Source organism: Antedon mediterranea, chromosome 6 (assembly GCF_964355755.1).
Source record: "Antedon mediterranea chromosome 6, ecAntMedi1.1, whole genome shotgun sequence".
In the NCBI taxonomy this organism is placed as follows: domain Eukaryota; kingdom Metazoa; phylum Echinodermata; class Crinoidea; order Comatulida; family Antedonidae; genus Antedon; species Antedon mediterranea.
This window is the reverse complement of record NC_092675.1, coordinates 15222430-15238330: the sequence shown is the minus strand read 5'-3', so window position 1 is coordinate 15238330 and position 15901 is coordinate 15222430. Positions and strand designations below refer to the sequence as shown.

At 34.0% G+C, this 15901-nt stretch overlaps 1 protein-coding gene across 1 annotated transcript in view; it reads right to left on the bottom strand.

The window, feature by feature from the left end:
• The window catches only part of LOC140051751 (lysosomal alpha-mannosidase-like), a 143384-nt gene extending 135810 nt beyond the window's left edge, over positions 1–7574 (bottom strand). Inside the window, exon 1 of the mRNA XM_072097051.1 lies at positions 7472–7574. Within this exon, the coding sequence (XP_071953152.1) occupies positions 7472–7564 (93 nt within the window). The 5' untranslated portion in view covers positions 7565–7574. The remainder of the gene's footprint in view (positions 1–7471) is intronic.
• Positions 7575–15901: the final 8327 nt, after the last annotated feature.

Sequence of the window (15901 nt, the reverse complement as noted above, 5' to 3'; positions counted from 1 at the left end):
GACTTCCAATGACCATAGAGGAGTGACTTGAACAGATTTAAATTTGGAGCTTTTACAACATTAGATGGTAAGTTATTCCACGAGTCCACAACTCTACAACTGAAGGAAAACTTCCTGGAATTAAGCCTAAACTTGTTTTTATATAGCTTTTTTTCATGACCTCTAGTTCCATGACAATCAACAAAATGTAAAAAACTTTCTGCATTCAATAGCGTCAAGACAATTATAATTCTGAAGATTTGGATCATATCCGCTCTTTATCGTCTGTACTCCAGTGTAGGTAAACCCAAAAACTTCAATCTATACGGATATGCCAAATGTTTTATTTCTGACAATGATTTGGTAGCTCTTCGTTGAACCGACTCGATTTTCTTAATCAGTCCAACTTGATGAGGTGCCCAGACACAACAGTTAAATTCCAAGATAGGGCGGACGAAATATTTGTATAGAATAAGAAACATATCCTTATCGTTGTAACAAAAAGTCCTTTTGATGAGACCCACTATTTTATTTGCCTTAGCAACACAGCAATTTATATGTGTACAGCCACATTAAAACCAGGCACTTGGTGAAATATATATTTTTTTAGTTGATACTATAATGGTATTCCTCACAATATATCCTTCAAAATGGTGTTTGGATCATTTAAATCAAGCAAATTTTCCCAGAGTTATGGCAATAAATGTATATAGCATTTATACAACAATTTATTTGTAATTACTGAGTACGGTAATTAACAGTCAAAGTTTAATGACAAATCAGACAGGAAGTTGCCCCATGCTGTTACAGATTGAACAATTAACACCTTAGCAACACTACCTTCTAGATAAACAATCATTCTGAAATTTGGCACACTTATTCAATATAGTGTTTTCTGATATTCATGAAAATTTCATCAAAATCCGAGGTGATTATCATAGTTAATTATGACGATTACAAAGTACCACTAATTTACGTAAAATCTGTCAAATTCATTTATAATAGTGTAGTGTAAACTGTAAGAATAATACAGTAGGCCTACTAGTAGGTATTCAGGAAGATTGCCTTAGCTTATTATTAGTTCTAAACAAATTTAAAAAAAACAGCAAACATTTTATTAATGAACTTTATTCAATTTTATTTCTCTTTTTACTTTATTTTATCTGCTTTTTGTTCAAAATGGCGCAGGGCACACAATGTCCCTCGTTTCTGGTAGGCAAAATTCAATTACAAGTATTTTATTTGTGAGTGATTTGTATTGTACTGGTTTTTAGTGTTAATGTTATGTATGTAAGAGAAACTCAACAGTTCTTTTCAGACTTAATATACGTGGTGTACCGCAAACTTTATATCAACATTTGATTTCGCCATGCAAACCTTCAAACAATGTTATGTATTCTATTGTTGAACCAGCACCATAACAGATAGCCACACAATGTTTTTAAGCATGATGAATAACATGAAATTTAGCCAAGGTACCAGTATTTTATTTGTGAGGGATTTGTATTGTACTGGATTTTACTGTTGTTAATGTTATGTAATACGTCTATTGTTGAACCAACACCTGGCCTGATCATGACAGATAGACACACCTGTTAGCTTGAACAATGTTTTTAAGCATGATGAATAACGTGAAATTTAGCCAAGGTACCAGTATTTTATTTGTGAGGGATTTGTATTGTATTGGCTTTTACGGTTTATGTTTTGCACACACTCCCCACACACCCAACCCATCATTGGCAATTTTTAAGCATAATGAAATTTAACCAAATTGAAATAAATAAAATAGCCCAGCAGTAGGCCTAGTAAGTAAAGTAAAGCCTTCCAGGAGGCTAATTATACTATAGAGAGGAAAACTCTATCTTATTTTAATTAGGCTAGGCCTTGTTGTTGTTATTACTATATTATTATTACTAGCTAGCTAGGCCTACTATGCCATGCAGCCTATCTAGGCTAGTAGCCCAGCGTAGTAGTAGGCCTAGGCGGATCTCCGCCTAGTCTAGGCCTATAGTACTAGGCCTAGTAGAGCCAGGTCTAGCCTACTGTACCTAGCTAGGCCTAGTGCCAGTGGATTGAGAGTTACATTGCTAATATCAACTCTTACGATAAATAACTTAGCTAGGCCCTTTACTTTAGTATGTTATAACTTATTGTTATCAAGTCTGAGTCAGTACACGTCACTTTAGTATTACTGTGTACAGTACTTAGATGAACTATAAAAAATATATTTTTCTCGACAAGCGTGTACTAGCGATAAGATTTTGTTGACCTGGAATTTTCCATGCTGGATGGGTCATGTGACAAAATTAAACCAATCACATCGCTTCTTTCAGCGTTTTCGTAGCAACAAGGCCGTTTTTGTTTACACTAAAGGGTTCTATAAAATCGGTTTTTATTGGTCTATATCGTACAATCTGTGACATCACTCATTTATTTTTAGATTCATGAACAAAATACCTATCGAATGATACCAAGCTTTCAGGGGTTATCTACAAAATTACGGCGTAGGAATGACGAAAATAACTGCTTTTTTATAACGAATTACCACGTTCTTTCAATCGAAACACGAGGATAGAGGCTCAGATTTATGTAATTTTTACCACCTTTCCATTTGAATTAGTTAATAAGATATATATTTTTGAAATCTACGGTAAATTTCCTATCAGATAATGGTAAAAAAACAAAATGGTCAAAATCATTCAAATGCATTTTACACAAATCCCTATCTAGCGACAAGCGCCTGGTTTTGATGTGGCTGTACACATATGATAATCAAAGTTCAATTTATGATCAAAGTATACTCCGAGATCCTTTTCTATAGCAGTCTCTTCAATTTTAACTTTATCTTGTACATTTACAAAATACTCATTCTTCTCATTTGTTTTCCCCATATACAACATCTTGCACTTGTTGGCATTGAAAGGTAGTTACCATCTGGTCGACCAATTAAACATATTATCAAGTGAGATCTGCAATTTTTCTTTGGATTCCCCATAATCATAAACTTTAGTATCATCAGCGAACATCTTAACTTCTGATACTGCAACTTCAGGCAAGTCATTGATAAAGAGTAAGAATAAAATCGGACCAAGCACACTTCCTTGCGGAACACCACTTATCACATCCGACCATTTCGACAGAATCCCATTTAACATTACTCGTTGTCTTCTACCTTTTAAGAAGTCTTGAATCCAATTATAGACGTTAGCGGAGATACCATAAGCTTCAACCTTCCTTAACAGTCTCATATGAGGTACAGAATCGAAGGCCTTTTGGAAGTCCAAATATACCACATCAATATCACGCCCATCATCTAAAAGCTTAGACCAATGTTCTACTATCTCTAATAGTTGCGTTGTTGTGGATCTACCGGACCTAAAGCCATGTTGATGTTCCGATAATAAGTTATTGTTGACAAAATGCTTAATTAAAGAATCTCTAATAATGCTTTCCATAACTTTACAACAAACAGCAGTCAAGCTAACAGGCCGATAATTATTTACTTCCACCCTGCTTCCTTTTTTAAAAATAGGTACAATATGAGCTTCTTTCCAATTCCGAGGAACAATACCTTCTTTCAATGAATTAGAAAAAATTTTACTTAGCGGCTCAGAAATATAAGCTCTGCACTCTCTTAAAATCATAGGGTGAATACCATCAGGTCCTGGACTCTTAGTCACATTTAACTTCTTTAAATATTTTTCAACGATTTGGGGTGATATTTCAACTTCAGAACAAACTGTATCAAAAACTCTTCTTTGAAACTCTGGTACGTTATCAATATCTTCCCTTACAAAAACTGTAGAGAAAAAAGTATTAAGTATCTCAGTCTTGGACTGATCATCACTGTGTGCCACATTGTTCACATCTTTCAGGGATGGTAGTCTCGCTTTAACTTTGGTTTTGGAGTTACATATCGCCAGAATGATTTGGGTTTCTGTTTTATTTCGGAAGCAATCATTTTTTCAAAGTTCCAAATGGCCTTCCTTTTCATGGATGTTACTTTATTTCTAGAATCTTTAAATTTTGCTTTATTAGATCTGCTTGGACAATGGTTATACTTAAACCATGCTTTTCTTTTAAGCTTTATCATTTTCTTCATACCCTTGTTTATCCAAAGAGGCTCTTTGACCTTACTGTTGTCCCCCTTTTTTGCCTTGGGAATGTGTCGTCCACTAGTTTCTGCAATAATTTCACTAAACAAATTCCAACACTCTTCTGTTCCACCATTTTCAAATTTCCCCTTCCAATCAATCTTTTTTAGTTCTTCATTTATTTGAACATAATCACCGTAATGATAATTTGGTTTTAACAAGATATTGTCTTGCGACTCAATGTAACAATCAAATTTAAATGTTAATACTGCGTGATCGCTTTTACCAAGTGGTGCACTGTAACAAATGTCATCGATCATGTCCTCTTCATTTGTAACAACTAAGTCTAAAAGACTAGGATTCTGTCCATCTCTAAATCTAGTTGCTTGTGTATGTTGAAAGTAAAAATGATCCTGAACCCAGTTCATAAAATTTGTTCCATCATGACTATCAGAGTATCCTGATGCTTGATTAATCCAATCAATGCTACCAAAATTAAAATCACCAGTTATTAATAAATGTGAAAAGTTATTGCAGCATATATTACTCAACTTATCCAAAAATAAAACGTTCTGCTCCTGTCTATTACTAGGGCTCCTATACGCACAAACTAAAAGTAAGGAATCATTGTTTTTCAATGAAAGTTTCACATAAATAATATCTCCAATATCTCCACTGGATGATTCTGTCACATATCCACATAAATCTTCTTTTAAATAAATGGCAACACCTCTACCGTCAAAATTTGTGGAAAAAAATACTTGATATCCATCCAATTTTAAATCAATCTCCTGTATTAAATTCTTCTTCTTACTTGGATTCTTTGGGAATATCTCAGTCAACATAATTATACTTGGTTTATTAATTGAAATCAAAATCTCCGTCTCATTCTTTTTACTTAAAAACGAGTCAACGTTAGAATATACGACCTTAATAGAATTTTTTTCAAAACAGTCAGGGTCTCTTGCACCATCAAATAAATTACTTCTAAAATTAATGTTTTCTTCTTCCATTGTATAATTTGCATTTACAGGATCAGCAAAAATTTTCTTGGGGTCTTTGTATAATTTTACCCCTGGAGATAAATAGATTAGGTTCACCTGCACTAATTCGCTCCTGCAACTCTACTCTCAGCTTTCTATTGGTTTCTCTTTGTTGGAATGTTAAATCCGGTGAAATATATACATTGTTTTCCCATCCTTCTAGTTTCTTATGATTTTTAGCTCTTGATAGAATTTCTCTTTTAGTTGCTATTTCCTTACACCACACTCTTATCATTCTTGACCTTCTGATATTTTTATTCTGACCAGACACGTCCTTGGGTGTTATTCTTGAAATATGCATTTCGCTTGGTTGAAGTCTTAATTTATCAAGAATACAATTTATTTTATCCTGGTCATGACTAGATTTTTCCTCTTGGGAAACACCAACTGGAGCCTCAGGGACTCCTTTAAAGATCAAATTATTAACTCTCTTATCCCTTTCTGGATGTTCTCGCACCACAATCTGGACCTTCTCCTCAATTAATTTTTCTATTTCAACTTTTCTAACTTCTTCTTTTTTATTAATAATATCAACTGCAGAAGCCAAGCTATCCAATTTGAGCATTATTGTTGATACTGCTTTCCTAACACCAGACAATCCAGTTCCCAAAGATTCTTTGCTAGGGCTACCCCTACCCAGGCCCATCTGTGCTTCCACACATCCATCACACATCCAAATTAGATTTTTATTTCCCTTTTGTAAAACATTGTATTCTTTAGCGGACATCGACTTTGTACAGCTTAAATGGACCCAAACATTACAGATTTCACACATTAATGCTTTGTCCCCTTCATTTACCGTGTCTTCACATGTTCTACATTTTACCTTAGGCCCACTTTCGCTACTGCTGGGATCGGCCGAAACACCTGCATCAGGCAGAAGAGAAGCCTCGTTGGACCTTTTTTTATTCATATTTAGATAGGCCTAGGCCTAGCAGTAGTCCAACTAAAGAAAATGATATATATCTGGTTCAATGGTTCGCGAAGTATTTAGTTTAATGTTTAAACAATTAAACAGAACTTCGATGCTAACTCTATAATAGATTGTATTGTAGATTTTAGCGGATTTTCAGAAACAGTCTTCAGACGAATTCGAATACACGTCCGACCCGCGTGCCCTCTCTTATATATCTCTATAAGACTATCATTATTTAGTTAGTTAAAGCCCCATTCCCTACGTTTTTTAGATCTAATTTAAGATCACAAACTATATTTAATGTAAAAATAATACTATATGGTCCTATTGCGATAACTTTTTTCGTCTTTAAACGGTTAAAAATGTGAAAAATAAGTCGATTCTAATAATTATAGCGGCCCGCTATAAATCCCAAAATGCATTGCGCGCGGATTGATATTTTTGTTTTTCACCTGTAATTCGCCCACTTTTCGATCGATCGTGAGGCCAAAACAAATGGAAGACTCCTAACTTTTCAGCGAAAATACCCGGTTTTCCCTAATTTGTATCAACGGAGTCTGGCAAAAATAGAAAGACAATTAATGCAGCAACTATACAACGCCAGGCTAGGTATATAGGTAGCGTACGATGTTCGTACGTTACCGATGTTTACCAGCTAGGCCTACAAAACTAAGCCTAGCTAGGCTAGGCCTAAGACCGTCCACGAGAGGTTGATCGCCGCGAGCTACTTAGGTAGTGCATTGTTTCTCACTTTTTATCATAATTTACCATAAAACGTACATTTAAGACAAGGAATGACATGGTTTAATGTTTTTAAAGTGATATATATGTATTATTTTCCAAAAAACGTCCAAAATTGCAGGGAAGGGGTCTTTAATATTAAAATACAAATAAAATATACATTGATTTATCGGCAGCCCAGGCAAACTTAATTTAATATTATAGAAATATAAAGATTCGATAGTACATGATTTGGCTTATATTTATTGGTTTGACCATACATCATACAGCTGTAACTCAATTCACCATATAGGCGGCGTTGACAACGACAATCAAATATTAAAGCGCACATGGCGTTCTATACAAATTACGATATTAAACTGGCGGCCGCTTCGACCATACTCGGCTCCCTAGGTAGGCCTACATATTTTCATATTTTTCTGACTTTAATAGTTAAATCGAATAATTATTTTTTAATTTTCCGAGAATGTTTTGGGCCCGATCGTCTTATTCATTGGGCCCGATCGTCTCTGGTCCCGATCGTCTTTCTTGATGGGCCCGATTGTCTCACGATTTGGGCCCGATCGTCTTGAAGTGGGCCCGATCGTCTGTGGTCCCGATCGTCTGATAACCAGGCCTAGCCTTGGAGGCCCTATTTATTAGGCATATAATTTGGGCTATAGGGTTAATGTACACCAAACTAAATCAATAGAACTTACATCGTATCCACATAATGTCAGAACAGAAGGAAGTTGAAAAACTACGTTTAAGAAGGTAAAATAAAATGACCGTACTACATTACGCCTATCCATTTTCCTCGGTTCGCACCACCAGTGTTGCCAGCGATAAAATTTAAATTATGCCGTAGTCGCGGCTCTCTGCGCCAAGTAGTGTAGTACTAGTAGTTGTTAGAGCGCGCCTGCTGTGTTGGTCTAAAATAATGCCAGATTGGGAAAAATATCTGAGGTGCGAAAATGGTAATTGCAAATATGTCACCAAACAACCACCGCACCAAATGTCACAAAAAATTTGAAAAAAAGAGCTGCTCGATGGCCGGAAATATTAGAGTCTCTAGGAGGACCTGGGGCTGAAACTGTGTTTACCGACCAACCGACCGACATAATCGCGTTGGTTATCCACACTTCGCGGATAACCCCTTGTTATTGTCAGGATCTTTTTCTTTCTTTCCACGAATTTTGTTGTGCGTGTATCTCCCAATCATCTCAACATAACATTGTATTATTACTATATCATAAGATTGACCTGGACCTTTCTGAAGATGTCGTAATTAGGTTTTCGGTGCTGTCCAAGTTGCACAGCGTAACATACGCGTGATTATATAATTTTTTTTAATTTATCTTAAATTCAGAACCAAAAAACATTTGTTATTGAAACTTAAGAAAATGATAATTCATATCAAGGGTCAAATATAGAGTAAAAATGGAGTGTTGCGCGCAAAATTAGGCGCGCACGCGTGTTTAAAATTTTAAAATGCGAAAAATCAAATCTGCTCTAGTACTCTATCGATTGGATTCTCTCAGCTATACTAGCTGGGGTTCGAGTCTGTATGCATTTTTTTAAATATGCATTTTTTTAAATAATTATAAAATGGGTTTTTTTTATTTGAAAGAGAGATATTTAGAGAGTCAAGTTAATGTAGGATAATAAATGTAAAAGATTAATAACAACATCAAATTCTTCAGTGTGGCGTGTTGACCACCAATCAATTCAATGTGAGAAAAAAAGGAATTATTATTCTCTTCTTTACGTGTTTAGAAAAGAATTTATATCTCCTTGTTGGTATGTCGGCGTTGTTATGCAAATGAGTTTGTGCAGGTGTAGTGGGAAAGATGGTATTGTTAGTCATTCGCGGTCAACACGCCACACCGAAATTTAGATTTTTGTGCTATAATATAACATTTACAATATCAAAAATCGAGTGGCGAAAGCCACAGAAAAATAAAAGATGTTATCGTGTGCTCTTCCGGCCCACCTCAGCACTAAGGCCAATTGAAGCCAAATTTGCTCCTTCATTTTTTAATATTCTTGGGCGGGCTTCTTTTCCAGATTTACTTCTTTTCGAGATTACTTTCAAACTAAATGAGGGGATCTGCTAGGTTCCTGTCCGAAGAAATTGTTTTTTTACAAGATTTGAATAATCTTCTAATGTAAAGATCAACAACATCAACATTCAACAGTGTGGCGTGTTGATCGCAATGACTAACAATACCATCTTTCCCACTAATCCTACTCATAGGTCTGGGAACCTACCTGATCTTATAATTTCTGATTGTAATACTCGCATATTTGAGTTAATAATCTTGGTTTTTAGTCGCGTGGAAGCGACTCTATAGTTCACTATGTCGGTCGGTCTGTCGGTCTGTCTGTCGGTCCGGTATCACTATGCGTTTTATCGCTTTCTGACCTTATCTTGATATCAGTTTAATCTAGCTAAGTCAATTTTTCACAGTATATTCCTTATGGCCAGGAATCGATGTGGTTATGTTTTCACGGTGCGCAATAAAAAATTACGCGGTCTACGCACGATTTAACGAAATCACGTTTGTAATCATATCTTCACAACCATGAATCACAATTAAATAAAATTTGGTACTCATAAATTTCAGGGCATAAATCATCATATGGCAATACAATTACGTGCGTAGCGCATGTAACGCATGCGTACGCGTGCTTAACATTTTCAAAATTTATTTTCGATGAAATAAGAGTACGTTTCAGGCAATTTTAAGCGTTTACAAAATTGCCATGAGTGCGCAGATTTTTGCGCGCGCACTGCGCGTTAAATGTTATTGCGCACTCTTTTTGCCCGATTTCTGTTTTCTTGAATTACTTTTCAACTCGAAATTACGTTATACGAGCACGTCAAAAGTGACAGGCTACGCACGTGTAAATTAAAAAAATATAACTGTTTTTAAACATTTCAACATTTTTAAACATGTTCAGTAATTTCGGTCAGTTGGTAGGTTGGTCGGTCGGTCGGTCGGTAAACACTAAGCACGCGACTGCAGCCATTTATATGGCCTTGTTTGTTTAGTGATCACTGTGTCGTTGAGTGTAAAGTTAATGTAGACCGAACAGTCAAAGGAAAAAATGAACCACCTGCACAGCGCATTTAAGGCGTCGTGACATTAGGTCCATTGATAAGTTACATTTCTGTAAATGAGTTAAGGATTTTGAAAATGGTATTGAACAAAATAGATCGTTACTATCAGTTAGTCAGCTTAACTCATTAATTAATAGCAACTTTATCTGTATTCTTGATTTGTTTGCTCCTGAAAAAAGAAATTCGTATCCGAGAAAGAAGTAAAAACAAACCATGGTATAATAACAATCTCAGAGCAACAATTATTACGCAAACTTGAACGTCAGTGGCGTAAAACAAAATCTTTTTCTGATAAGGATAAGTTTGCTAACCAACAACGAAAGTTTAATGCTAAATTACGTAATGCTAAATCAAAATTCATCTCTTCTAAAATTGATAACTGTAATGGTGATCTTAGGAAATTATTTAATATTATTGATACATTTTTTAAAGGTATTTTTAAACAAGTCTTTCCGAGTAATTCTAATATTTTCCATCTGGCCGAACAATTTTCTGATTTTTTCCATAACAAGATTGCTGCTATTCGCACTAATCTATCCCAAACCCCCACTGACCATGCTGTCGTTACTAACATAACCACCACTAACACTGCTACTCTCTGCTCATTTGACTGGGTTGACCCTATTGAGATTGCTAAGCTAATGTCCTCCTCATCTTCGGCGTCTTGCTCTCTTGACCCCATTCCCACTCCACTTCTGAAGACTTGTAAAGAGGCTTTTGCCACCATACTTTCTTCCCTTATTAATTTGTCCTTGTCCACCACTGATATTTTTCCCGACCAGCTAAAATCCCCATCTTAAAAAAACTATCACTTGACCAGGAACAATTCCAAAATGTTAGACCTATCTCAAATTTACCTTTCCATGCCAAATTAATTGAGAAAGTTGTCTCCACACAGTTAATGTCATACCTTATTCATTTTAATTTGTTAGACCCTTTCCAATCAGCATATAAAGAGGGTCACTGTACTGAAACAGCTCTTCTTAGGATACTAAATGACATAACAGTTGCTATGGACAGTAAGTAAGCAGTTGCCCTTGTAATGCTTGACCTGTCTGCTGCCTTCGGACAGTTGACCACCAAATACTTCTTGATCGTCTTCATTCTTATTTTGGCATTTCTGGCTTTGTTTTGAACTGGTTTATTTTATATCTTCAAAACCGTACACAATTCATTGAAATAAATGGTGTTAGATCGTCGCCTAAATATATGGAATGCGGAGTCCCTCAAGGATCCATCCTTGGTCCGATTCTTTTCTCTTTATACATATCTCCTTTATCCCAAATTATCAAACGTCACAACATCTCTTATCATTTCTACACTGATGATATTCAGTTGTATATTCCTTTTGATCCCCATAATCTACTTATTGTTATTGAACGCCTTGAAAATTGCCTTAAAGACATCCATACCTGGCTTTCGACCACTCTCCTTAAATTAAACGATAATTAAATCTGAATACATCATTTTCTGTACTAATCATATTCGTACGAATCTCTAAACATGCAAGCACACATCAGTTATATTACTAAATCAGTAAACTTTTATCTTCGCAATATTGCACACATTCGACGTTTTCTTTCGATACGCTCCACATCCTCTATCATTCATGGTTTTATCTCCTCTCGTCTTAATTAATACAATTGGCTACCTGAAAGTGATGGTTTATGTAGTCTTTGCAATATGAAACGTATAGAAAACGTAACACACTTCCTATTTGAATGTCCTGCTTACGACGACATTAGAAAAGAAGAAACCATGAGATTAAAACTACAATTGCAATCTTCTAACCTTAATCATATTTGGGACTTATTCATAAACACTTGGAAGTGACTATCATGTGTTCAGTAAAGAAACCCATCTAATACTTGATAAATTTTGCAAAATATATGCCAAAAGAGCATGGAAAAAGCGCTCCGCAATTATCAATTAATAGATCTAGAGATTGTACCAGATTTCCGTTCTGTATTGCAGAGTAAGACTTGCATAGTGTAAATTTCTGTTGTTGTGGTTTTTTTTTTGTATCAGTTGATTTTAAAATGCCTTGTCATTCATTTATTTCTTATGTTTAACTTTATAATGTAATTTGTTAATTTTGCAAATGTAATTTCTGTTCATTTTAGGCCTTTTATTTATATCTGTATTTTGTATCATCATTGTAAACAACACTTAACTGCTGCATGGAGACTTTAAAATTTACAAAATCAGGATTATAATTTGAGGTATAATGGTTAATAAAACACTAAAAATAAGATTAAATATTAAAATTAGGAAAATCGAAATAATAATAAAAATAATACTACTTTAACTAAATAACAAATAAAGATCATAACTCATAACATAATTAAATGATATACAGAACATAAATAATAAAATAATAATAAACAATATAATATTTAAATTAAATGACATTTTTAATAATAGGTCTAATAATATTTTCTTTAAAAATAACATATTAAAAACATTGACTCCAAACACTCCATCAAAGTTAAGTATTGTACTTTTTGCTCTTTAGTTTCTTTTTGTACAATCCGTTTTCTTTAATTTAAATCTTTTTTCTTTTATTTTCTCTTTATACTTTTATTTAGCCTTCAGGCTAACATAATGTATGTAATATATGTAAGAACGTTATATTGTATATATATATTGTTTATTAGAAGAACGTGTGCCGCCGATTTTTAAAGGCGTATGTTCAATAAAGTTATTATTATTATTTATTGCAATTCTCTGTTCTATGCCCTTCCGTATTTTCAAATTAATCGTCTTCAACGACTACAGAACTCGGCTGCTCGTATCATTACGTTCACTAACCGTCGCTCTCACATTTCACCTGTTCTTCGAGAACTTCACTGGCTCCCCATTGACAATCGAATCAAATTTAAAATCTTGCTCCTTACTTTTAAAGCACTTCTTTTCAACCAACCTGCTTACATCCGTCAATTAATCACCTTTTATGTTCCTGGACGGACACTTAGATCATCTGATGATTTTTTACTTTCTGTTCCACGCATAGCCACTAAAACCTTTGGTCATAGATCGTTTTCTTTTGCAGCACCCACACTCTGGAATTCACTCCCTCCCCCCCCCCCCACAAATTAAACACTGCTCTTCTGTTGCCTTATTTAAAACATTGCTCAAAAACTTTTTTCGACCACTAACATGCCCAGCGCCTTTGATTTTGTACCTCGGTCTTTGAGTTGACGCTTTATAAATATTGATATAATAATAATGATATAATTTATTCATGCTCAAACACAGTAAAAGGTAGTACATGGTTTGAAATCCTTTTCGTTTGTTCAAAGTTAAAAATTCACAACAAATTGTGAACATTATTTATTACATAATATGTTTTTAAATAAATAGAGAGAATGCAATAGTCAGGCCTGGCATCGGCATCTTTACACATTTCTATTTATTTGTTCCTAATTTTCTGACATAACTTAGGTGTTCTTAAAATTGAGGGCGCCAAACATAAAATTTACGAGATCGGAAAGAGGAAGCTCAGAGCGTCATTAATTGACGATCGAGCATTCTCTACTTCTACAGAGCGCCATTTATGCCTTTATTTACTTCCGAAATAGAAATAGTACTACGGTAACTGGTCCAGTGGACCAAATTTAGCACCGGTGGAACACAGTGATATGAAATAGAAAATAAGTCACTAATTTATTATTCTTTCGTATGTTAATACATTGTGCTCAAGTGGACACAATTTGGCGCCGGTGAGGAGCACAGTGATATAAGTCACTGAATTTTAAAATCTTTTCGTATGTTAATAAACTGTGCTCAAGTGGATCCAAATTGGAGCCAGTGGAGCACAGTGATATAAAATAGAAATAAGTCACTGAATTTTAATATCATTTCGTATGTTAATACACTGTACTCAAGTGGACCCAATTTGGAGCAAGTGGAGCACAGTGATATAAATAGAAATAAGTCACTGAATTTTAATATTTTTTCGTATTTTCGATGAAGTTGAAGACAAAACAGAAATTATCTTGCGAACTTTCTATTAATCAATGTTATATTCATTTTAAGAACCTATTTAAAAACGATGAGTCTATTGGTAGCGCTGAGTTGCCAAAAATCACAGAATGCCAACAGAATGAAGACGATGATAATTTAGACCACGACATAACGTTGGATGAAATAAAAAAAGCATTTAATTCTCAAAATAGTGGAAAAGCTCCCGGCATTGATGGAATGAATTTTTAATTTTTGCTAAACGCCCCCAACATTATTTTTGATATTTTAAAAATTCTTTTTAACGCCATTTTTTTAGTTGAAAAATTTCCCAAACAATGGGCAACAAGCTTAATCGTTCCAATTTTTAAAAATGGAGATAAAAACAAACCTGAAAATTATAGAGGTATTTCCTTAATTCCAATCCTAGGAAAAATATTTTTAAATATTCTTAATTCTAGGTTAACACAATTTACAAATAGTAAAAAGTTAATTCATGAGGAACAAGCAGGCTTTCGTAAGGGATATAGAACGACAGATAATATATTCATTTTAGATACCCTCATCTCTAAATACTTAGATAAAAAGCGGGGTAGGATTTTTGTTTGTTTTGTTGATCTAAAACGTGCCTTTGACTCTATAAATCATACACTTTTACTACATAAGTTGAAATGTATCGGTGTTTCAGGCAGAATGTTACACATAATAAATTCCTTATACCAAAACTTATCTGCTCATGTTAAAATTGGCAACAAACTTAGTCCATCTTTTAATTGTTCGATTGGAGTACAACAAGGTTCTCCGTTGTCGTCTTTACTCTTTAATATTTACATTAATGATTTGAGTGGTATACTTAATCAGGTAAACGATTTCATTCAAATTGGAGATTGTCATATGAATCATCTTCTTTATGCAGATGACTTAGTGCTTGTTAGTGATACGGTGAAAGGTCTCCAAAAATTAATAAATAAACTTGAACTTTATTGTGATACTTGGAAACTTACTGTAAACACTACAAAATCCAAAATTATGGTTTTTAAAAATGGCCGCAATTTAAGGAACATTGAAAAATGGAAGTATAAAAATATTCAATTAAAAATTGTTAATTCGTATAATTATCTTGGTGTTATTTTTAGTTCAAATGGTGCATGGAACAACTCAATGCAACATAATCAACAAAAAGCAAATCAAAGTTTATTCTGCTTAAAATCATTCATTTATCGTAACTTATCTTTTCTTCCAATTAATACATGGAACCATATTTTTGATGTGAAAATACTTCCTATTTTAACGTATGGAAGCGAAATCTGGGGAATGTCAGATAGCACAAACATTATAGAAAAAACACATACTAAATTTTGTAGATATTTATTGCAAGTTGGAAAAAATGCACCAAATGCCGCTGTTACTTCTGAGTTAGGTAGATTACCACTTTCTGTGGATTGTTTAGTTACAGTTATAAGATTTTGGTTACATATTATTACTTTAGATCATGACAGATTCATTTTTAAGTGTTATGAGTTTCAACTTAGAAAAGTTAACCGTAATGAGAATTGTTGGGCACAACAGGTCAAACACTTACTCTTTTCTACTGGTTTTGGTTATATATGGTTACAACAATATGTTAATAGTAAAGGTTTATTTTTTAGAGAATTTAAGTTGCGCTTATGTGATATTGAAAAACAAAAATGCATTCAAAAATTTAGTTTACATAATAAGTTAAGGCTCTTTTCTCTTTATAAAAAAGAAATATGTTTAAGTTATCACTTGACCAACATCATTAATTTTAAACAAAGAAGATTATTAACTAAGTTACGTTTAGGGATATTAGAGCTAGAAATTGAAAAGGGCAGATGGGAGGGTGTAGAAAGATATAAGAGAACGTGTAAATTATGTAAAAAGAACATTGTTGAGGATGAATATCATTTTATTTTGCAATGCACATTTTACAATGATTTAAGAAAAAGTTTTATTCCAAGATTTATTCGTGTTTTTCCTTCTATTAATAAGCTTTGTTTATTACTTTCCAACACAAATTTTACTTATAATTTAGGAAAATACG